This window comes from Pecten maximus, chromosome 19 (assembly GCF_902652985.1).
Source record: "Pecten maximus chromosome 19, xPecMax1.1, whole genome shotgun sequence".
Lineage (NCBI taxonomy): Eukaryota > Metazoa > Mollusca > Bivalvia > Pectinida > Pectinidae > Pecten > Pecten maximus.
Genome location: NC_047033.1, coordinates 22,248,262 through 22,274,578, shown reverse-complemented (window position 1 = coordinate 22,274,578; position 26,317 = coordinate 22,248,262). Strand labels below are relative to the sequence as shown.

Below are 26,317 nucleotides of genomic sequence, written 5' to 3'. Positions count from 1 at the left end.
ATGTGCTATGGTAGTAGCTGCTTGATTGTATGTGTGTGATGGGTAATTGATTACCAGACATGAGTTTTAGGCAGCATACATAACTTCTGTTACCATAACATTGGCCTTTAATTTGTAACATTGTTAAACTATTGTAGAATACTGTATAACAGTATAACATCTGTGATAGTCTAACTTTTATTTTGAAATAGACCTGTTCTCATCTGACCCCCAGCTTTCACAAGGACATCCCCTGAGAACAATGTACACATGTACAAGTATTACAATATACAAATGTAGCTGTTACAAGATCATATTAAGAATATTACAAATTTCAATCTGATATAATTATTTCCTGAATAAATAATAAATAATCTATTACAATATAAGACAGCCTGTTAAACTGTAATATAATCTGTTAAAATTGAATAGATATGTTACAATACAATCCAATTTATTACAACTATAGTACAACCATTACAAAATTATATAATGTCATAGCAAAAATGATTTGATCAGCATTCTGTTAACAACAAAATGTTTATGTTAAATTATAGTGTAATATCATTCTTTGACACCATCCCTTTTAAGACAATAACAAACGCTTTATCCTGAAATAGATTCATTAGCCTCAAAATTATTTCATGATTACTGATCACATACATAGAAGGATTGAGACAGTGTCCCCAGACATACAGAAATGTCTCTGGGAACAGTTTATTTATTCATCAGTAAGATTCTATGTTGGGAAACTTAATTGTTACAGAGTGGGTTTAATTACAGGTGGATAATTAAAATTACAGTACACCTGGTTGTAGATAATAGTGCACTTGAATGGTTCTGGGTTAAAGGACAACATCACTGTAACATCAGCTGATTGATACAATAGTTCCAATATCATAGTCAGTGATCCACAAAGCTCAAAACATAATCTCTTCTGAGGTATCACAACAAAAAATGCTTAGTGTTTTATGATCCCTCTCTGGTTATACCATTAGATTTTGTTATTTACATGGCTATCTTGAATTGCTTTTTTTTGCATCGCCTGTCAAAAGCAGGCAACATATAGGTATCAGTATATTGACAATGGCAGCGGTGTCATCCGCACAGAGGTTTCTATGCGATACCTCAAGTTCCTTTGAGCTGATTAAACTCAAATTTCATGCAGATATTTCTCAACAAAATTGCTTGCATGGGATTGCTCTCCAGGTCCGGTCAAAGGCCAAGGTCACTGTTACTAAAAATAGAAATTAGTTTCTGTGCAATAACTCATATGCAGATCTTCCTTACCAAAAGTGCTTGCTTTGGATTGCTTTCCAGGTCCAAAGGTTAAAGGTCAAGGTCACTTTTACTAAAAATAGAAAATTTGTTTCCATGTGATAACTATTGTAGTCACCCAACTTTCTGTGTAGGCTACACATCCATTTTCTTGGAATTCTTGTATAAATTCAGTGAAGTATCTTAAAATATGATAGTTCAGTTTCTTTCACTACATTTAAAGCATGCAGATATTTGGAAGACAGAAATTGGACTTAAAATGAAACATCTTAATTAAGCCATGAATTATATCAAGACTGCTGATTAGATGATTAATGATTTGAAATTAAATATTCTATCTTGCATTCTGCATTTTATGTTGAATGATAATGAAGTTCCATTCATTTGTTGTACATTGCTCCAAAATGATCTGTTGATTTGCAGATTGATGTACTTAAAAGGAAGTGGCCAGTTTACATATACAAAAACATCAGTAGTTATATCTGAAATGCATAGGATCTACTTTAAGATATATCCCTATGAATAAATACATTCTCCATTTTAATTGATTTAACTATTTGATGTGTAACTAAAATGTATGAAAGATTTAACCTTGAATATATATTATGCCAGAAATGTAATTTTTGTATGTGGAAAAGATAGGTTATTATATTATTATCAGTATGACAAAAATGAATGGCAGAAAATCATTGTCAAGATCTCTTTAATAATGATAATGTGATGTATTTTTAAGTCATCTGACCTATAGTCATTGTGCTTCATCTGTCATCATCACTGTCTGCTAATCTATGCATAAACTTTTCAAGTTTCAAACTTCTTCTCAAGTTCCACAAGTGACGGTTCTGACCAATTGCTGTTACTTTTTTGGTTGATCAAATTCCAAGATGGCTGCCATTGCCGTCATCTTGAAAAACACATTTTAAACTTCTCCAGTTCCACTGGTACCATATAGCTGAAAATTAAAAGGAATGTTAAGGAAAGGGAGCAAAAAAGTGTTGTTATTTTTCGGCCTTGTAAAAAGTTGGCAGCCATGGTGGCCATCTTGTAACATGTTTGCACAACAGCTATTTCAAACTATTTCTCAAGTTCCACTTGTGGGATTTAGCTCTTATTTACCTGAAATGATTCTGAGATGTCTATTTACCTGAAATGTTCTGAGATGTCTAGACCTGAAGTTCTGCTATTTTTTTGATTGGTCCAAAATCCAAGATGGCCACCATCTTGAAAAACATGATTGAAAAGAGAATTGGTGAGGATGTTAAGGAAGGGGAGCAAACAATAAGTGTTGTTATTTTTCAGCCTCGTAAAATCTTTGACATGGTAACCATGGCAGCCAATCATGGTTTTCCTGAACAACACATATTTTCGGCTTCTTCTCAAGTTCCACCAGTGGGATTCAGCTCTAATTCCTGAAATGATTTTGAGATGCGGTCCTGGGGAAGTGTTTTTTTTAGTGTCTGTCCTAAATCCAAGATGGCCACCAGTTCCACTGGTGCCATGGTGTCTTCCCACTCCACCAGTGTATCCTATTTTAGCATTGGGCACAGGTTGTGTTGTAACAGGGAGAACAATAGGTACTAAATACAGGTTAGGCTATACTCTGTTTTGGGAAAATGGCTTAATCGTTGGTGATATTTACCTATAATTATATCTTACATACCACAGAGCTATATATATATACTGCTTCTGAGTATGTTTACATGTACATGTACTACAATGTAGTTCTATGAACCGTTGATGTTGGATGACCGTGAAGACCCATTGGCTTCTAGTTTACATTAGTTCATTTATTCAATTTGAGAGTTGTTTTCCTGAAATTGGGCATTTTTCACCTGAATATCTTAGACCCTTTGACTTTAATATCAATTTCGATGTTTCCAAGACAATGATCTTTAAAAGATAATCAGTTAATGTTTTAGGGTATGATCTCCTGTTCTTACAAGTGGAAAAACAGTAAATTGCTCCTCCCATCGGCAATCTGTAGAAATGTTTTGTGGTTTTTGTTCTCATGTTGCCAGAAGAAACAATGAATATCAGTGACGTTATCGCTTCTAACAAGCAAAACCCTCATACGTATTTGGGTGATCAATAAGCTCATAGACAGACTGGCTTCCATCGCTGTGGAAACAGGCAGGCTCAAGATTGATGACATTTCACAGAAAATGTAATTTTCTTCCCCCACACAAAATTTTGTGCCCGCCTGAATTAATTTGTATGTTTGTATATCATTGGCATTCTGTCTCGTAGAAATTCTACAGAATCAGCAAATATTTGATGTTGCAGGTCTCTAGACTGTTTAAATTTATGTCACATTGTCTGTTTGCAGAAAATAACTTCTTGAGTTGGGTCTCTGTGGGTCTGGAGGTTGGCTGAAGTATTTTCTGAACAGACATACAAGATTATATCGTGTTAGCTATCATGTTGTAATGCACTGCTCATCTACAAGACATTTATACGATAGCCTGTATGCATGGCTATGCCTGTTTGCAGTGTTTCAGTCTTTCGACCATCTGATAAGCTTCATTAGGACACATGTTAGCTTTGCTGAAAATGTCCTCATCATTCAACAAGTTCCCATCAGTACTGTCAAAAATTGTATTAAGATCTAACTAATTTTAAACCAAATTCATAGAAACAGGATACTGACTGATACATGTAAGCTACTAGAGACAGCTAGATTAATACTTAAGTTTAAAATGAATTGGCCACTAATATTCTCATTCCCAAACCACAAGGAATTGCTGCCCTTGTTTCAGGTTAAGTGATTTTGAAATTGATCTCTTCTTCAAACAAATCCTTAATGATTTCAAAATGCAGTGTGTGACATCCAAAGGTTGAAATCAAAATTTAGACCAAAGAGTTTATTTAAGGTTGTTGAATTATTAAGGAGAAATACATGTTTTTGGTTTTGGGAACTCAACACTGTGTCCTTTTTTTTACCTTTTAGCATTCTTAAATTTCTAATAGTTAAATGGATTCTGACTTATTGATTGTTAGCTTTCCTTTAAAGGTCCTGCATCAAGTTGATTTTGGAAATGATCACCATTTTTGCAGCAAAATTGCCTTGAAATCGTATCTGCTTTGCTTTTCTTAGATTTGGGAATAATACACTCAGATATGATGAATAGCTTTTCTAATTCCCTAAAAATTAATTATACATATATAAGCAAAGATGGCAAAATTGTGGCTTGAAACAAAGAAATGAAATACATTTGTGCTTAATTTTTCTTCAACATCCATCTGTATGTACATTATGATCTAGCCATTAAGCCCTGGGATATACACTGAAGTGCCTACACAATCCACAGACCGGCCAATAAAACCTGTACCAAGCCTCCAATTACCTTCCTCTTCACTTCTAGCTGCTTTTATGTCCCTGCAGTGACATGCAACCTTTAAGACAGACCTTTAAAAATTTGCTGACAATGAGAAAATGGCCAGCTGCCTACAAATATTATTGAGTATTCTTAAGATTGACTATAAAAATATTTTTGTCAAAAGTGAATGCTTGAAGTTGTGAGTTATTTGACTATGTGTTAAATTTGCATTAATAAATTCTTAACCATATATATCTTTATTCATAATTGACAGAATTGTAGTTCTTTTTCAAATCAATTTTACGTTAAATAACCTAAGAAATGCTCTCTACAGACAAACCTAGTTCAGGGAAAAAACTTTTATACCGGTAATTAAGAACTAGGTATTGAGACTTCCAAACAATTTCTTAGATAAATTAAGTTAGAAACGAACTGAAATTTAATGATGAAATTTTGATTGTGCGTTGTTTACCTAATAAGGCATTAATCTGTCTTCTCAAACATTTGATGAAAGAATGCATTATTTATTCAGATGCTTTCTCCATATGAAATGAATTTTTGTCTGAACAGTTATAATTTTGTTTCAGTATGCTCCAGTTGGAGCATGACATAGATCAGCTGAGCCTCACAGAAAAATCCTCTTCATCGTCCTCGACACCTTCTCCCACCGAAGCACACTCTGCCCCTGTCACACCTTCCCATCATGCTGCCAATAAACGACAGGAGGATGAACTAGAGGTTGGTTACCGTGACGCAGCCCAGAGAGGATTTTTTGAGGGTCTGCTAGGCTGTCTACGACCAGTTTGGTCCATGATTGGAAAAGCAGCACAGAATGAACTTAAACAGCAAGGTAATTAAAGACAATTATCCACAAATAAGTTGTATTTTACTGCATATAAGCCACCTCCTGCAAATAATTTCTGATTCATGTGGAAAATACATGTATTTTCAACATGGCTTTTGAAATTGAAGAGTTCCAACTGACATCTGGCTTGGGCATATATATTTTTTACTGTTTTTAGTTCTGGGGATTTGGGGCTGAAAAGAATAGACATACATGTATCTGTCAATATGTTACACAGCTCTATATGACAGGCTGCTAGCTTGACCAGCATTCCTCACATATTTATATTGAAATATAAGATTCCTAGAATATTTAACTGGTTGATACATATTTCTGAATCATTATCATATTGATTCTTTGTATATGAAGGAAGATACATGTATTACTATTTAGGATGAATTTTAATTGAATACAGTTGGAATAACTAACATACATTTAAAAATGTATGGAATTTATTGCTAGCATTTTTGGAATTTCATGCATATATTTGGATGCTATTGTGAATCCTTACATATTCATCGTCTGAATTATTGATAGTGATAGTATAATTGTAGTTATAACTGCAGGAATAAACAATGAGACATGCAGAATCACGGATTTTCTTCTGACTTGTATTAAGGGAAAATTGTTCATGTAATGTGACATACAGATCATTACTGTATAACATGAAATTTTGTGAGTACTTTCTTTTGTGGTTTACCGCTTTCAAATTATTTCCTGGGTACAAAACTTTTGTTATTAGCCCAAGCAACAGTATTATAACAATATTCATTAGGGCTTTTCAACAACGGTGAGAAAACCTATTGTTTTTGTTATGTTTCTTATTCTTCCTCCTGTTCTTGTGGAATCAATATCTTTCGATAGGTAAAAGATATAGGTTTAAAGTCTTTAAAGTATGCTGTAGAACTATGTTTGAAGATGCATATAGTCCTGCAACATTTTTAAGTAGATCAAAGTTATCCAAAATGGCTGCCATGACGTCATACCTGAAAAGTTTTTTCTAATTACATGTTGTTTCAAGGTCCGAGATCATATAAAACAGCTGATGTCTTCAATTTTTCCGGTAACATTTGTCATTAACGATGTATACCATTTTGAATATTTTCTTTGATCTTTTGAGCATGCTGACAACTCATATTTTAAACTTATCAAGTTCCACCAGTGGGATTCAGCACAAACTTTTTTTATATGACTCTGAGATATTTCTGTCCAAGTTTTCTTATTTTCAAGAAAGTGTGATATCCATTATGGTCGCCATGGTTTCATAACTAAAAAGTTTAAAATGGCCATGACTTTTAAAATAACCATTAAAGTTAGTTTTATTTGAATCAATATTATGGAAGAACACGTTTGGGGCTAACTTTTTTAAAACAAGTTATAAGGTCAGATGTCAGATAAAAAAGCTCACTATGGAGTGAAAGGTCAGCTTTTTCATTTTTGAATTTTGTTTACGGAGGTGAATGATGCGGTATGTCATTCTAATGATTTTTTCTATAGCACTATCCGTTCAGGTAGTATGCTATTTTGAAAATTTCCATGTTTGTGCAATTATTGCTAATCTTAAACAGCCATCTTCTCAATAACCAAGAGGCTCAGGGACCTGATATTTGGTCTCTAGCATGCTGGGGCAAAGGAATACCAAGTTTGTTCAAATGAATGACCTTGACCTACATTCAAGGTCACATGAGTCAAATAGGCTTCAATATTAACAATGATTTCCCGGTAACCAAGAGAATCAGAGACCTGATATTAGGCCAATAGTATGCTTGAATGAATGACAAGAAAATTTATTGATATGAATAAACCTATCCAACTCTATTATGGGAATATAGTGGTAATCAACTTAGTATTTTCAGAAATGACCTCGATAAACTTCAATGTTGCTGTAGGATCAGGTTAACAATACAGGTCCATTGGGCCTCTTATTTACAATACAGGCCTATTGAGCATCTTGTTTCTTTTTAAAGCCTTTAGATCTTTAATGTTAAGTAGATCGATGAAAAGCCTGTCAAATTGTCATTGACAATTTCTAGTTTTATTTATATTGGTTGTTCCAATATATCAATCACAAAAACAAAAATGGTTAAACTGAAAAAAATTAATACACCAGGCCCTTCATAGATGTCTTTTAATTGCAAACCTATTACAGATGTAGTTACCTGCTCCCATCAATCAAAGTTGATTTCAGTTGACTTCACGACAACACATTGGTAGTGGAGATGCATAGTTCATCTCCAAATGACAACAAATTGTACAAAAAATTAGTATTGCCTCTGAAAATTTGGGCTGCTCAATTAGGACAACTGAAATTTGTTTAGATTTTCCTAACACTTCAAGAAATATACCTATGACAGTTGCCAGTTATAACAGGCCTATACATTCAAGGTCAAAGGGGTTTAAAGTGTTAAACATCTTTAAACAATGACTTCTTGCTGACCAAGAGACACAGAGACCTGATGTTGGGCCAATAGTGTGCTGAAATGAAGGACTACAAAATGTATTTAAACAAGTTTACCTAGCCTACTCTAATATATGAATAAAATAGTAATCTGCTTTTTAGGTCACCTGAGACAAAGGGGCCAATATGGGTCAAATTGACTTAAATATTTCAAAACTCAGGTAACCGTTAAGGCCCAAAGGCAAAGACTTGTTTGATTAATATTTGATTATAATGGTCTATAGATCAACATATAATGGCCTATAGATCAACATATACTGGCCTATAGATCAACTTATAATGGCCTATAGATCAACTTATAATGGCCGATAGATCAACTTATAATGGCCTATAGATCAACATATAATGGCCTATAGATCAACTTATAATGGCCTATAGATCAACTTATAATGGCCTATAGATCAACATATAATGGTCTATAGATAAACTTATAATGGCCAATAGATCAACTTATAATGGCATATAGATCAACATATAATGGCCTATAGATCAACTTATAATGGCATATAGATCAACATATAATGGTCTATAGATCAACATATAATGGCCGATATATCAACTTATAATGGCCTATAGATCAACTTATAATGGCCGATGGATCAACTTGTAATGGCCTATAGATCAACTTATAATGGCATATAGATCAACTTATAATGGCCGATAGATCAACTTATAATGGCCTATAGATCAACTTATAATGGCCTATAGATCAACTTATAATGGCCTATAGATCAACATGTAATGGCCTATAGATCAACTTATAATGGCCTATAGATCAACTTATAATGGCCTATAGATCAACTTATAATGGCCTATAGATCAACTTATAATGGCCTATAGATCAACTTATAATGGCCTATAGATCAACTTATAATGGCCTATAGATCAACTTATAATGGCCTATAGATCAACTTATAATGGCCTATAGATCAACTTATAATGGCCTATAGATCAACTTATAATGGCCTATAGATCAACTTATAATGGCCTATAGATCAACTTATAATGGCCTATAGATCAACATATAATGGCCTATAGATCAACATATAATGGCCTATAGATCAACTTATAATGGCCTATAGATCAACATATAATGGCCTATAGATCAACATATAATGGCCTATAGATCAACATATAATGGCCTATAGATCAACTTATAATGGTCTATAGATCAACATATAATGGCCTATAGATCAACATATAATGGCCTATAGATCAACTTATAATGGTCTATAGATCAACATATAATGGCCTATAGATCAACTTATAATGGCCTATAGATCAACTTATAATGGCCGATAGATCAACTTATAATGGCCGATAGATCAACTTATAATGGCCTATAGATCAACATATAATGGCCTATAGATCAACTTATAATGGCCTATAGATCAACATATAATGGCCTATAGATCAACTTATAATGGCCTATAGATCAACTTATAACAGCCTATAGATCAACATATAATGGCATATAGATCAACTTATAATGGCCTATAGATCAACTTATAATGGCATATAGATCAACATATAATGGCCTATATATCAACTTATAATGGCCTATAGATCAACTTATAACGGCCTATAGATCAACATATAATGGCATATAGATCAACTTATAATGGCCTATAGATCAACTTATAATGGCCTATAGATCAACTTATAATGGCCTATAGATCAACTTCAGAGTTGTATTAGACGTGGGAGGTCAATACAAGCTCATTGTTTTCATTGTTCTTCAGTTTGACTGAATTACATCCTTTATGGTATAACAATCCATTAGAAAGACAATTGGGTATTATTAATATCATTTTCATTGTAGCATTCCTTTGTGGTAAGTGCTGTAAAAGTGTGCCAGACTGTTCAGACAAGATAGAACAAATTGGATCTCAGAAGCTCATATACAAAAATGTATAAAATTAACAATTAACAATGATGTGTTTTCTTGTGATGCAGGGTTAAGTATGTTGTATTGGGAGACTTAATTAAGCCTAGTCCTGTTGAGATATAATAATGTAGCTAGGCTATACTAAAATGTCATATATTTGACATTTTCTTCAGTACTTTGAAAATATACAATGAAATACAATGACTAAAATCAAAGGATCTCTTTGACATCCATTAATTAATGACTGTCATTTAGAAAATGCAAATAAATTCTATAAAAAACACATTGTATTTCTCTTCAGCTGTTGTTCAAAAGACAATACATGAAATGTCATGTTTGATTTGACCTTTCCCAAGAAGGTAATAAATAGCCAGTTTATTGAAGTAGGCATAATGCTTTGAGAATATCCCGCCTACACCTTGTATCTGGAGCTATCATACAAGCATCACAGCTGTTCTGGACTTACGTCAGCAGTAACATTCAAAATAGAAAAAAATTGTGTGTACAAAATGCAAGACTGGGTAATCTTCTGTTACAACTTTCTAATTAAAACCTGTGTAAATTATTGGAATACTTAGGGGATAGTATGTTGTTTTGAGTGGCTATACTGGCGATTAGAACATGATATTTGGTTTGAACTCGAGACCGATAGGTCGAGAGTTTAAACCAAATTTCATGTTCTAATCGCCAGTATAGCCACGAAAAACAACGTACTATCCCCATTCTAACACGTTTACTATCGCATATATTTAGATACATTGTTTTACATCGCTACAAGTACGCTGTTAAGTACTCTGTGACCTCCGCTAGTTACGTGTCATACTGTGGCGGATTGACCAATCAGAGAGAAGCTTTCAAAGTCGGTCAATTGGCCACGCCCATACTGGCGAGAGTTCGATCTGTATGTTGACGAAGCGGTGTATTTGGATTGTTGTGAAAGTCCTATTACAGAAGATTTAACGACATATTTGGATTTATGCAGTATGCATAACGACATGGGCGTTTTGACAAAGTCAGAGTTGATGTGTTTCTATAGGCTCAATCGTTATGTGAAAGTTATGTGCACTTGTTCCATTTCATTTCGGATTTTACTTGACCTTAGATGCTTACACACGGACGAAATGAACGTTTCAATCAATAAATGACGGTAAGAATGAAGTTAACGATTTTTGTTAAATTTATCAAGTTAATTCATTCTATTCGATTTCTTCACTTTCGATTCCAATATCACGGGTCATCAATCATAAATGGTGCAGAGTGTTGAATTTTGCTACGAGTCGAACTTGACGCCATATTGTTTTGAGTAGAAACGGGGCGTGGCTTAACACGATATGTCATGGTTCTATCGCAGATTAGAAGTCGGTCCGCAACCAATCAAAACACGCGTTGCAAACGAATCGTGTTAGAATTTAGGATATAACAGTTTTGAGGTTAAATACAAAATACGGTATACTCCAAGGTGTTACAATTTGTAAAGTTGTAATCACATGGAACAATGGGACATAACACATTATATTTTATGTTACGTCTTAACTAATAGCAATAGCTTGTATGCCAGCTTGATATTTCTTTGAAAGTTCAGTGGCAATCAAGGTTCAGAATACACATATGTGCTTGAATTATTTTCCAAATCAAGTATTAAAAATTATAGAATTTTTCAATTAAGGAATAAATGCACTTCCCAATCCAGATTTTGACAATTCATTGTTTGGCTGTACTGTGTGTGTTAGTGTGTACTGGGGTGTACTGTGTGTGTTACTGTATACTGGGGTGTACTGTGTGTTACTGTGTACTGGGGTGTACTGTGTGTTACTGTGTACTGGGGTGTACTGTGTGTTACTGTGTACTGGGGTGTACTGTGTGTTACTGTGTACTGGGGTGTACTGTGTGTGTTACTGTGTACTAGGGGTGTACTGTGTGTTACTGTGTACTGGGGTGTACTGTGTGTTAGTGTGTACTGGGGTGTACTGTGTGTTACTGTATACTGGGGTGTACTGTGTGTGTAACTGTGTACTGGGGTGTACTGTGTGTTACTGTGTACTGGGGTGTACTGTGTGTTACTGTGTACTGGGGTGTACTGTGTGTATTACTGTGTACTGGGGTGTACTGTGTGTTACTGTGTACTGGGGTGTACTGTGTGTGTTAGTGTGTACTGGGGTGTACTGTGTGTGTTACTGTGTACTGGGGTGTACTGTGTGTTACTGTGTACTGGGGTGTACTGTGTGTGTAACTGTGTACTGGGGTGTACTGTGTGTTAGGTGGTGTAACTGGGGTGTACGTTGTGTTAGTACTGTGTACTGGGGTGTACTGTGGGTGTTAGCTGTGTACTGGGGTGTACTGTGTGGATTAGCTGTGTACTGGGGCTGGGTTACTGTTGTGTTACTGTGTACTGGGGGTGTAACTGTGGTGGTGTTACTGGTGTACTGGGGTGTAGCTGTGGTGTGTTAGTGTGTACTCTGGGTGTAACTGTGTGTTGTTAGCTGTGTACTGGGGTGGTACTGTGTGTTAGTGTGTACTGGGGTGTACTGGTGTGTTAGCTGTGTACTGGGGTGTACTGTGTGGGTTACGTGTGTACGGGGGTGTACTGTGGGTGTGTTAGCTGGTGGTACTGGGGGTGTAAACTGTGTGTGGTTACTGTGTACTGGGGTGTACTGTGTGGGTGTTAGCTGTGTACTGGGGTGTACTGTGTGTGTTACGGTAGTACTGGGGGTTGTATGTGTGTATTCACTGTGTACTTGGGGGGTGTACTGGGTGTTAGCTGTGTACTGGGCTGTTACTGTGTGTGTTAGCTGTGTACTGGGGTGTACTGTGTGTGTTACTGTGTACGGGGTGTACTGTGTGTTACTGTATACTGGGGTGTACTGTGTGTGTTACTGTGTACTGGGGTGTACTGTGTGTGTTACTGTGTACTGGGGTGTACTGTGTGTGTTACTGTGTACTGGGGTGTACTGTGTGTAGTTACTGTGTACTGGGGGTGTACTGTGGTGTGTTTACTGTGTCATGGGGGGTGTACTGGTGTGTTCCTGTATACTGGGGTGTAGCGTGTGTGTATAACTGTGTACTCTGGGGTGTACTGTGTGGTGTTACTGGTGTACTGGGGTGGTACTGTGTGTTACTGTGTACTGGGGTGTAGCTGTGTGTATACGTGTACTGGGGGTGTACGTTGTGTTACTGTGTACTGGCTGGTGACGTGTGTAGTACCTGGTAGTACTGGGGTGTACTGTGTGTATTACTGTGTACTGGGGTGTACTGTGTGTGTTGCTGTGTACTGGGGTGTACTGTGTGTTAGTGTATACTGGGGTGTACTGTGTGTGTTACTGTATACTGGGGTGTACTGTGTGTGTTACTGTGTACTGGGGTGTACTGTGTGTGTTACTGTGTACTGGGGGGGTGTACTGTGTGTGTTACTGTGTACTGGGGTGTACTGTGAATGTGTTACTGTGTACTGGGGTGTACTGTGTGTTAGTGTGTACTGGGGTGTACTGTGTGTTACTGTGTACTGGGGTGTACTGTGTGTGTTACTGTGTACTGGGGTGTACTGTGTGTGTTACTGGGGGTGTACTGTGTGTGTTACTGTGTACTGGGGTGTACTGTGTGTGTTACTGTGTACTGGGGTGTACTGTGTGTGTTACTGTGTACTGGGGTGTATTACTGTGTACTGGGGTGTACTGTGTGTGTTACTGTGTACTGGGTGTACTGTGTGTTACTGTGTACTGGGGTGTACTGTGTGTGTATTTTACTGGGGTGTACTGGTGTGTATTACTGTGTACTTGTGGGTGTACTGTGTGGTTACTGTGTATACTGGGGGTGGTACTGTGTGTGTTACTGTGTACTGTGGGTTTTTTGTACTGTGTTGTGTTACTGTGTACTGGGGTGGTGTACTGTGTGTTTTACTGTGTACTGGGGTGTACTGTGTGTGTGTTACTGTGTACTGGGGTGTACTGTGTGTTACGTGTACTGGTGTTGGTTTACTGTGTACGGGTGTACTGTTGTTACTGTAGGTGTACTGGTGTACTGTTGTGTGCTGTTTTACTGTGTACTGGGGGTGTACTGTGGGATGTGTTGTTACTGTTACTGGGGTGTACTGTGTGTGTTACTGTGTACTGGGGTGTACTGTGTGTGTTACTGTGTACTGGGGTGTTGTTACTGTGTGGTGTTACTGTTGGTTACTGGTGTTCTGTACTGTGTGTGTTACTGGTGTACTGGGGTGTACTGTGTGTTACTGTGTACTGGGGTGTACTGTGTGTTACTGTGTACTGGGGTGTACTGTGTGTGTTACTGTGTACTGGGGTGTACTGTGTGTTACTGTGTACTGGGGTGTACTGTGTGTATTACTGTGTACTGGGGTGTACTGTGTGTTACTGTGTACTGGGGTGTACTGTGTGTTACTGTGTACTGGGCTGTACTGTGTGTTAATGTGTACTGGGGTGTACTGTGTGTTACTGTGTACTGGGGTGTACTGTGTGTTAGTGTGTACTGGGGTGTACTGTGTGTGTTACTGTGTACTGGGGTGTACTGTGTGTGTTACTGTGTACTGGGGTGTACTGTGTGTTACTGTGTACTGGGCTGTACTGTATGTATTACTGTGTACTGGGGCTGTACTGTGTGTTACTGTGTACTGGGGTGTACTGTGTGTTACTGTGTACTGGGCTGTACTGTGTGTTACTGTGTACTGGGGTGTACTGTGTGTGTTACTGTGTACTGGGGTGTACTGTGTGTATTACTGTGTACTGGGGTGTACTGTGTGTATTACTGTGTACTGGGCTGTACTGTGTGTGTTACTGTGTACTGGGGTGTACTGTGTGTGTTATTGTGTACTGGGGTGTACTGTGTGTGTAACTGTGTACTGGGGTGTACTGTGTGTGTTACTGTGTACTGGGGTGTACTGTGTGTATTACTGTGTACTGGGGTGTACTGTGTGTATTACTGTATACTGGGTTGTACTGTGTGTTACTGTGTACTGGGGTGTACTGTGTGTGTTAGTGTGTATTGGGGTGTACTGTGTGTGTTACTGTGTACTGGGGTGTACTGTGTGTTACTGTGTACTGGGGTGTACTGTGTGTGTTACTGTGTACTGGGGTGTACTGTGTGTATTACTGTGTACTGGGGTGTACTGTTTGTATTACTGTGTACTGTGTTACTGTGTGCACTACTGTGTACTGGGCTGTACTGTGTGTGTGTTGAAAGGTGACCGAGTTAATACCATATTCGTCTTTTCTTGCACTAAAAATTAAGAGGCATTGGAAATGGAGAAATTAAAGATAAATAAAACATTCTGCTGATTTTCTTTAGCTGGTAGTGATAGAGTACCATATAGTATATACATGTATATAGTTGCTGGATGTCTGCCCCGGTAGTGACAGAAAGTGTGTATACCTGATGACGTCCAGGAGACAGCTGTTACTACAATAACATGGTATAATATTGATCACCCCACTATTCTATAAACTACCATCTCAAAAGCAAAAACAAGCACTCATGAAAAAATAGCAATATCATAACTCACAAGGAAAATAATCACTTTGAAAACAGTTGAAATCAATTACATGTTCTTTTTAAAATTTAAACAGATTTCATTGTGATGATTATATTGAATATTTTTCTTTTTTCCTTCTGGATGATGTTTTGGGTTTTGAGACATGCTACAGCTGTTGTAGTGTTACCTATATTTTTCTACATTTTGATATCCTCAATAATCAATATATACCTCACGATTTCCTTTGAAACAAATCAAATGTTCTGGTGACATGTACGTCAGTTTCGATAGGGAAGCTGTAGTGAAATGCTTTTAAAGCTATGCATATGAAGTCTTGCCAGATGCTGGTCCTTGATAGTGAATGAAAGTAATGGGCGTTAACCGATCGACTAGCGACAGGTGTCTACATAGAGTCACGAGACTCAGCAACAGTGGCCATCTTGACAAGTTGGCAAAGTTGACTTTAAATTTTGACAGGGATGACTTAAACATATTGCCTATTTCAGTGTTTCACACATACAGAATATTATAAAGATTCGTGGAGGATATGTATTCAAGATGTGTTTACCTTCCATAATGTGATGATGTTTGAAAAAAGTGTTGACAGGAATAATTTAAGGCATAACTTGTTTCTCCAACATCAACAGTGCATTAAAAATTGATAACTTTCTGAGAAAGTTGAATTCGAGAAGAAAAGTATATGGTAAATGAAAAAGCTTGAAATGATGACTTTTGGTTTAAATTCATTGGAAGTTAAAGATATTTTGTTTGACAACAGGGCTTCCAGGACAGATCCCTTAAGAAATCCCTAGAGAAGAATACTATTAGAACCTTTTTTGAGCAATCATCATAACATATTTTGAGAGAAGAACACTTTTAGCTGTCTTGTAGTAGTCTTTTGAAAAGAATGGTTTTGGCACAAATCCTTTCAGAACTTTTAAGCAATGTTTAGATCCTGCGGTAGATCTTGAGGATAGTCTTTTGATGGTTTAAAAATTGAATTGAAAGCTTTCAAAGTCAACTTTGCATTGGAGGAGGATACCTTAACACTGAATTTGATTGGATTTGAAAATTACAATTCCTTCAGCATGTGCACGGAAAATACAACGGTGTGATGAGATTAAAATCTATATCTTACCACATGTAGATATCCAAATTTGTTTAACTTGCTTGGTATGTGAGGTATATTGTACATGGATTTTGTACCAATGGTGATTTATTATGGTTCTGACTTATGTTTGTTATTTGTGAGAGTTGCATAAAAACACAACATGGGAAAGAAATCATGGAGAGAGATCATTTGCTGTTACCTTTGCAGGGAAGTTTTGAAAGGTAATTTTTTTTTACTTCTGTAATATTGTGGATCATCTAGAAGTGGCTTGTTCTCTATTTGCCCACTTTTTGGAGAACAAAGAAATGTGTTGATCAAGTGAAAAAATTGGAAACCATTTATAGTCTGTATCATGATAATTGTTTCACCTGTGATCATTAACCTGAGCTACCTGTAAAATATTAGCAGAAACCAATATCTATAGCTTTTACCTCTGAACTGTGAATACTGGGGAAACAGATATATATCTCGCTTGTTTTATGAAATAAAAATTCATGGCAGCCATCTGGATTTTTGAAGACCCAAAAAATGACAACACTTGGCTGAATCTCACTATTGGAAATTAAAAGAAGAAATCTTAATAGGTATTGTTCAAGAAAACCATGACTGCATGTGCAGCCATGTTAAAAAATGGCTGCCATGTCAAAGTCTTAACAAAGCTACAAAAAAACAACAACACTTTCTGAGCTTTCTCTCCTTAACATCCTCATCAATTTTCAGCTCCATGCAAGTACCAGTGGAACTGGAGAAGAAGTTTGAAATGTATTTTCAAGATGGCAGCCATCTTGGATTTTAGACCAACCCCCAAAAATAGCAATTTTTGGTCAGGATCATCTCAGTATCTTTCTTTACACTTTCTATATATAACATGTTGCCTTAAATTACACATTAGTTGTATATGTAGTGTTTTATGATCAACACTTATAGAATTTGTACTCAGTATTGTTTATTGTCTTTATCGACAGAATCAGTTGTTTTGTAAAGTTAATAAACACAGCAGTTTTCAAAAAAATCTAATTTTCAATCAAGTATCACACGTCCTTTTGAATATTTCCACATTCAAAGAAATTTGCAGAATAGTTTCCTCTGTCTGTTTGGTTTAGTTAGAGTCCTACAAAGATGATTTTTGGTTAAGTAGTAATTTATTCTTTGTGGTAGGAAAATACCATCAGTGATGTTGGTTATGTTCTCTTGTATACAGGAGCGTGAGGGGAAAATGGGATTCAGTATGTGGGGAAGTATGCCATGAGGTTAACTATGTGGGGGGAAGTATACCATGAGGTTTACTATGTGTGGGGAAGTATACCATGAGGTTAACTATGTGGGGGGAGTATACCATGAGGTTTACTATGTGTTGAGAAGTATACCATGAGGTTTACTATGTGTTGAGAAGTATACCATGAGGTTTACTATGTGTTGAGAACTTAGAGAAGTATACCATGAGGTTTCCTATGTGGGGGAAGTATATCATGAGGTTTACTATGTGTTGAGAAGTATACCATGAGGTTTACTATGTGTGGGGAAGTATGCCATGAGGTTTACTATGTGGGGGAAGTATACCATGAGGTTTACTATGTGTGGGGAAGTATATCATGAGGTTTACTATGTGTTGGGAAGTATACCATGAGGTTTACTATGTGTTGGGAAGTATACCATGAGGTTTACTATGTGGGGGAAGTATACCATGAGGTTTACTATGTGTTGGGAAGTATATCATGAGGTTTACTTTGTGGGGGAAGTATACCATGAGGTTAACTATGTGTGGGGAAGTATACCATGAGGTTTACTATGTGTGGGGAAGTATACCATGAGGTTTACTATGTGTTGGGAAGTATACCATGAGGTTTACTATGTGTTGAGAAGTATACCATGAGGTTTACTATGTGTTGAGAAGTATACCATGAGGTTTACTATGTGTGTTTATACCATGAGGTTTACTATGTGTTGAGAAGTATACCATGAGGTTTCCTATGTGTTGAGAAGTATACCATGAGGTTAACTATGTGGGGGGGATTATACCATGAGGTTTACTATGTGTTGAGAAGTATACCATGAGGTTTACTATGTGTGTTGAGAAGTATACCATGAGGTTTACTATGTGTGTTGAGAAGTATACCATGAGGTTAACTATGTGGGGGGGAGTATACCATGAGGTTTCCTATGTGTGTTGAGAAGTATACCATGAGGTTTACTATGTGTGTTGAGAAGTATACCATGAGGTTTACTATGTGTGTTGAGAAGTATATCATGAGGTTTACTATGTGTTGAGAAGTATACCATGAGGTTTACTATGTGTTGAGAAGTATACCATGAGGTTTACTATGTGTTGAGAAGTATACCATGAGGTTTACTATGTGTTGAGAAGTATACCATGAGGTTTACTATGTGTGGGGAAGTATACCATGAGGTTTACTATGTGGGGGGGAGTATACCATGAGGTTTCCTATGTGTTGAGAAGTATACCATGAGGTTTACTATGTGTGTTGAGAAGTATACCATGAGGTTTACTATGTGTTGAGAAGTATACCATGAGGTTTCCTATGTGTTGAGAAGTATACCATGAGGTTAACTATGTGGGGGGGGGGGGGGGGGGGGGGGGGGGGGGGGGGGGGGGGGGGGAGTATACCATGAGGTTTACTATGTGTTGAGAAGTATACCATGAGGTTTACTATGTGTTGGGAAGTATACCATGAGGTTTACTATGTGGGGGGGAGTATACCATGAGGTTTACTATGTGTTGAGAAGTATACCATGAGGTTAACTATGTGGGGGGAAGTATGCCATGAGGTTTACTATGTGTGTTGAGAAGTATACCATGAGGTTAACTATGTGGGGGGAAGTATGCCATGAGGTTTACTATGTGTTGAGAAGTATACCATGAGGTTTACTATGTGTTGAGAGGTATACCATGAGGTTTACTATGTGTGGGGAAGTATATCATGAGGTTTACTATGTGTTGAGAAGTATACCATGAGGTTTACTATGTGTTGAGAACTTAGAGAAGTATACCATGAGGTTAACTATGTGGGGGGAAGTATGCCATGAGGTTTACTATGTGTGTTGAGAAGTATACCATGAGGTTAACTATGTGGGGGGAAGTATGCCATGAGGTTAACTATGTGTGGGGAAGTATGCCATGAGGTTTACTATGTGTGTTGAGAAGTATACCATGAGGTTTACTATGTGTTGAGAAGTATATCATGAGGTTTACTATGTGTGTTGAGAAGTATACCATGAGGTTTACTATGTGTTGAGAAGTATACCATGAGGTTTACTATGTGTGTTGAGAAGTATACCATGAGGTTTACTATGTGTTGGGAAGTATACCATGAGGTTTACTATGTGGGGGGGAGTATACCATGAGGTTTCCTATGTGTTGAGAAGTATACCATGAGGTTTACTATGTGTGTTGAGAAGTATACCATGAGGTTTACTATGTGTTGAGAAGTATACCATGAGGTTTCCTATGTGTTGAGAAGTATACCATGAGGTTTACTATGTGTGTTGAGAAGTATACCATGAGGTTTACTATGTGGGGGGAAGTATACCATGAGGTTTACTATGTGTTGGGAAGTATACCATGAGGTTTACTATGTGTTGAGAAGTATACCATGAGGTTAACTATGTGGGGGGAAGTATGCCATGAGGTTTACTATGTGTGTTGAGAAGTATACCATGAGGTTAACTATGTGGGGGGAAGTATGCCATGAGGTTTACTATGTGTTGAGAAGTATACCATGAGGTTTACTATGTGTTGAGAGGTATACCATGAGGTTTACTATGTGTGGGGAAGTATATCATGAGGTTTACTATGTGTTGAGAAGTATACCATGAGGTTTACTATGTGTGTTGAGAAGTATACCATGAGGTTTACTATGTGTGTTGAGAAGTATACCATGAGGTTAACTATGTGGGGGGGAGTATACCATGAGGTTTCCTATGTGTGTTGAGAAGTATACCATGAGGTTTACTATGTGTGTTGAGAAGTATACCATGAGGTTTACTATGTGTGTTGAGAAGTATATCATGAGGTTTACTATGTGTTGAGAAGTATACCATGAGGTTTACTATGTGTTGAGAACTTAGAGAAGTATACCATGAGGTTAACTATGTGGGGGGAAGTATGCCATGAGGTTTATTATGTGTGTTGAGAAGTATACCATGAGGTTAACTATGTGGGGGGAAGTATGCCATGAGGTTTACTATGTGTGGGGAAGTATGCCATGAGGTTTACTATGTGTGTTGAGAAGTATACCATGAGGTTTACTATGTGTTGAGAAGTATATCATGAGGTTTACTATGTGTGTTGAAAAGTATACCATGAGGTTTACTATGTGTGTTGAGAAGTATACCATGAGGTTAACTATGTGGGGGGAAGTATACCATGAGGTTTACTATGTGTTGAGAAGTATACCATGAGGTTTACTATGTGTTGAGAACTTAGAGAAGTATATCATGAGGTTTACTATGTGTTGAGAAGTATACCATGAGGTTAACTATGTGGGGGAAGTATACCATGAGGTTTACTATGTGTGGGGAAGTATACCATGAGGTTTACTATGTGTTGAGAAGTATACCATGAGGTTTACTATATGTTGAGAAGTATACCATGAGGTTTACTATGTGTTGGGAAGTATACCATGAGGTTTACTATGTGTTGGGAAGTATACCATGAGGTTAACTATGTGTTGAGAAGTATACCATGAGGTTTACTATGTGGGGGAAGTATACCATGAGGTTTCCTATGTGGGGGAAGTATACCATGAGGTTTACTATGTGGGGGAAGTATACCATGAGGTTTACTATGTGGGGGAAGTATACCATGAGGTTTACTATGTGTGTTGAGAAGTATACCATGAGGTTTACTATGTGGGGGAAGTATACCATGAGGTTTACTATGTGTTGAGAAGTATACCATGAGGTTTACTATGTGTTGAGAAGTATACCATGAGGTTTACTATGTGGGGGAAGTATACCATGAGGTTTACTATGTGTTGAGAAGTATACCATGAGGTTTACTATGTGTTGAGAAGTATATCATGAGGTTTACTATGTGTTGAGAAGTATACCATGAGGTTTACTATGTGTTGGGAAGTATACCATGAGGTTTACTATGTGTTGAGAAGTATACCATGAGGTTTACTATGTGTTGGGAAGTATACCATGAGGTTTACTATGTGTGGGGAAGTATGCCATGAGGTTTACTATGTGTGTTGAGAAGTATACCATGAGGTTTACTATGTGTTGAGAAGTATACCATGAGGTTTACTATGTGTTGAGAAGTATACCATGAGGTTTACTATGTGTTGAGAAGTAAACCATGAGGTTTACTATGTGTTGAGAAGTATACCATGGGGTTTACTATGTGTGGGGAAGTATGCCATGAGGTTTACTATGTGTGTTGAGAAGTATACCATGAGGTTTACTATGTGTTGAGAAGTATACCATGAGGTTTACTATGTGTTGAGAAGTATACCATGAGGTTTCCTATGTGTTGAGAAGTATACCATGAGGTTAACTATGTGGGGGGAAGTATACCATGAGGTTTACTATGTGTTGAGAAGTATACCATGAGGTTTACTATGTGTGTTGAGAAGTATACCATGAGGTTTACTATGTGGGGGAAGTATACCATGAGGTTTCCTATGTGGGGGAAGTATACCATGAGGTTTACTATGTGTTGAGAAGTATACCATGAGGTTTACTATGTGTTGAGAAGTATATCATGAGGTTTACTATGTGTTGAGAAGTATATCATGAGGTTTACTATGTGTTGGGAAGTATACCATGAGGTTTACTATGTGGGGGAAGTATATCATGAGGTTTACTATTTGTGGGGAAGTATACCATGAGGTTTCTTATGTGTTGAGAAGTATACCATGTATATACCATGAGGTTTACTATGTGTTGGGAAGTATATCATGACAGGGTCTTCCAAACAAATGGCAGCAGTACTAGTATAACTGAGGTTTACTGGATAAATGGTGGCAGTATAACTGGGGTTTACTGGATAAATGGTGGCAGTATAACTGAGGTTTACCGACAGATAGAAGCAGTATGACAAAGTTCCTTTCACTGGATATACGGTGGCAGTATAACAAGGTCCTACTGTGTAATGATAACAGCTTGTATAGCAATCTTAACTGAATGCCAGGGAAGACATTAATGTAGGAAAATGGAAGAAAGGTCAAATAATTGCATCAGTTTTTTTATTGTTTGACATGGAAAATATTTCTATCAGTAATTTCCTTTATATTACTATTTTGATTATTTACAAAACTTAAAGTTTTACTGGAGTTTACAATGGCATATCTTGATAAAAAATATTTAGAAACAACATATTACACTAAAGAAGTTGTACTGCCATCTTTTTATAGAAACTGTAACATTTTCTCAAGAAAAAGTAAAGCTTGAAATTCTGTCTTTAAAATCTTACTGTATTTTTAAGAGTGATGCAGGAAAACATGTAGTAATTGGCCAATGTTGTCATGCACAAACAGGTTTTTAAATTCTTTAGATTCCAAGACAGACAAGGAATCACTGTCTTTGTTCAAACCCCACAAGGGAAATAACATATGCACCACACAGGCATAAGGCTCAGTCGTAATGTCTCGTGTGGTTGTTGTTCCGTTCTTGGTTTCCAAATTTGCATATATGGCAAAGCAACATTGACGTATTATACAGTATAAAGAGCTTGCTACTTTTGGCATTTCTTGGATAAAAGTCTGCCCTGGGCTATAAAACAGTTTTTGTGTTGCGGAATTTCCATGAAAATTCCCTTACATTAGGCTGGTGTATTGATTTTCGACTTGATCTTCCATAGTCAGACTTCGAAATTATGGCCATGTTATTAGATTGGCAAAAGCGCATGCTAATTCAAATCAGTCTGTTAGTGTTGTGTATACTCTGGCATATTAATGTTTCCTTGTGTTTCTATAGAATGTTTACTACAGTTGTAGAAGTAGCTTCCATCCCACCCATGTATATAATAACATTTTTTGGTGTGTATTTTGTTAGAAGTTTTGTCTTCCAGCAGAAATTATTGATTTGTATAATTCAAATAAACATTCACATGATATCTTCATTCTGTTATTTTCCATAATTCTGCACAATTTTACTGACTTGTGCGTAATTGAAATCATTATTTTAAGTAAAGAGAAATATGTCAATTACTAACACATTCAGCTGTAATGAAATAATTCACATTCAAAATTTACTGTTTAATTTGATGCACTAGACTTATATTTATAAGGATAAATTTGATGTAGGTGGTGTACTAGGTATTTATAAGGATAAATTTGATGTAGGTGATGTACTAGGTATTTATAAGGATAAATTTGATGTAGGTGATGTACTAAGTATTTATAAGGATAAATTTGATGTAGGTGATGTACTAAGTATTTATAAGGATAAATTTGATGTAGGTGATGTACTAGGTATTTATCCAAGGATATATTTTGATGTAGGTGATGTACTAGGTATTTATCCAAGGATATATTTTGATGTAGGTGTTGTGCTAAGTTTTTATAAGGATAGATTTTGATGTAGCATGATGATGTGCTAGGTATTTATAAGGATAAATTTGATGTAGGTGATGTACTAGGTATTTATAAGGATAAATTTGATGTAGGTCATGTACTAGGTATTTATCCAAGGATATATTTTGATGTAGGTGATGTACTAAGTATTTATAAGGATAAATTTGATGTAGGTGATGTACTAGGTATTTATAAGGATAAATTTGATGTAGGTGATGTACTAAGTATTTATAAGGATAAATTTGATGTAGGTGATGTACTAGGTATTTATCCAAGGATATATTTTGATGTAGGTGTTGTGCTAAGTATTTATAAGGATATATTTTGATGTAGGTGATGTACTAGGTATTTATTCAAGGATATATTTTGATGTAGGTGATGTACTAGGTATTTATCCAAGGATATATTTTGATGTAGGTGATGTACTAGGTATTTATCCAAGGATATATTTTGATGTAGATGATGTACTAGGTATTTATCCAATGATATATTTTGATGTAGGTGTTGTGCTAAGTTTTTATAAGGATAGATTTTGATGTAGCATGATGATGTGCTAGGTATTTATAAGGATAAATTTGATGTAGGTGATGTACTAGGTATTTATAAGGATAAATTTGATGAAGGTGATGTGCTAGGTATTTATCCAAGGATATATTTTGATGTAGGTGATGTACTAGGTATTTATAAGGATAAATTTGATGTAGGTGATGTACTAGGTATTTATAAGGATAAATTTGATGTAGGTGATGTACTAGGTATTTATAAGGATAAAGTATAGATAAAGGATAGTCAGAGCACCGTAATATTCATTTTTTTTTTCAAGTTCAAAACATATTGTCAGTTAATTATCACAGTCTGTCAATGATTGATTCTGTTGAGCTGATCAAATCACCAGAAGTTATTTAAAAATATAAAGATGTTAATATTCAAATTGCTTTGATGTCTTTAGTGTACATTGAAGACATAATTATCAGAATCTGAATGGAAAAAATATGATGTAGTCTCAAGTGACATCAGCTCATGAAAATGACATATTCTTTGAAATCCACGATCTTTTTAACAGGATTGATCTGTTTTCTTTGAAATGCAGCAAATAGATTTGTTAATGTCAATTTTGTCAGCATGGCAACCAGTTTCATTATCTGTGGAGGGAAGCAACACAATGGGCATGCAGCAAGGTAATTTTAAGATCAGAAATACAATAGAAATGATGTGGTCAGTCCTGGCCAGAGGAATAGTCGAGACTGTGTAAATATCAGTATTTGATCAGACATTGCTAATGTTTGGCATGTTCAATTTGTTAGCAAAACCAACATCATTAGTTCCTCAGACTGTAGGACAGATACTTTTAACCTTTGACCTGAGAAGCACCAATCAAATTGAGATAGCTAGGTTATGGCTAGTTTGTAGATTGTCAGCGTCTCAAAAGTAAAGATTAAAGCAAGGATATTCTGACTAACCGTGTGAACCTGCTCTAGAGATTTAAAACAGTTCTAGAACATCAGGAACAGTTCTAGTACATCAAGAACAGTTCTATAACATCAGGAACAGTTCTATAACATCAGGAACAGTTCTATAACATCAGGAACAGTACTAGAACATCGGGAACAGTTCTATAACATCAGGAACAGTTCTATAATATCGGGAACAGTTCTAGTACATCAGGAACAGTTCTATAACATCAGGAACAGTTCTATAACATCAGGAACAGTTCTATAACATCAGGAACAGTTCTATAACATCAGGAACAGTTCTATAACATCAGGCACAGTTCTATAACATCAGGAACAGTTCTATAACATCAGGAACAGTCCTAGAACATAGGGAACAGTTCTATAACATCGGGAACAGTTCTGGAACATCAGGAACAGTTCTATAACATCAGGAACAGTCCTAGAACATCAGGAACAGTTCTATAACATCAGGAACAGTCCTAGAACATCGGGAACAGTTCTAGTACATCAAGAACAGTTCTGGAACTGCATACTTAGAACATTTTTCTTGAATAGATCAGGAACATATTTATAACTTCAATGTGTTCTTGAACTGTTCTTTAAATGTTCTAGAACAAATATGGTACTCTTCTAGTACTTAAATGTTATATAAATTAATTAATTATTTGAGAAAAGGGAGAGAAAAAATAGCATAATCACTTACATGAAAAAGGGATGGAGCATGGATTGGAAGTTTTAAGTACAAGATACTGATAATTTGATTCAGGGGGCCGCGGCAGTGTCCTGACACTTTATCACTAGCGCTCCACCTCTGGGTTGCGAGTTTGACACCTACGTGGGGCAGTTGCCTCATACTTACCGTAGGCTGGTGGTTTTTCTCCGGGTACTCCAGCTTTCCTCCACCTCCAAGCCTGGCACGTCCTTAAATGACCCTATAGCTGTAAATAGGACATTAAACAAAATAATAATAAAAA

General features: G+C 36.5%; 1 protein-coding gene across 3 annotated transcripts in view; it reads left to right on the top strand.

Annotated features, from left to right (window-relative positions):
- Positions 1 to 26,317, top strand: part of LOC117317384 (mitogen-activated protein kinase kinase kinase 13-A-like) — a 187,298-nt gene that overhangs the window by 140,297 nt on the left and 20,684 nt on the right. For all 3 annotated transcript variants that reach the window (XM_033872189.1, XM_033872190.1, XM_033872191.1), the window contains one exon: positions 5,162 to 5,424. In XM_033872189.1, coding sequence (XP_033728080.1) covers positions 5,162 to 5,424 — 263 coding nt within the window. The remainder of the gene's footprint in view (positions 1 to 5,161; positions 5,425 to 26,317) is intronic.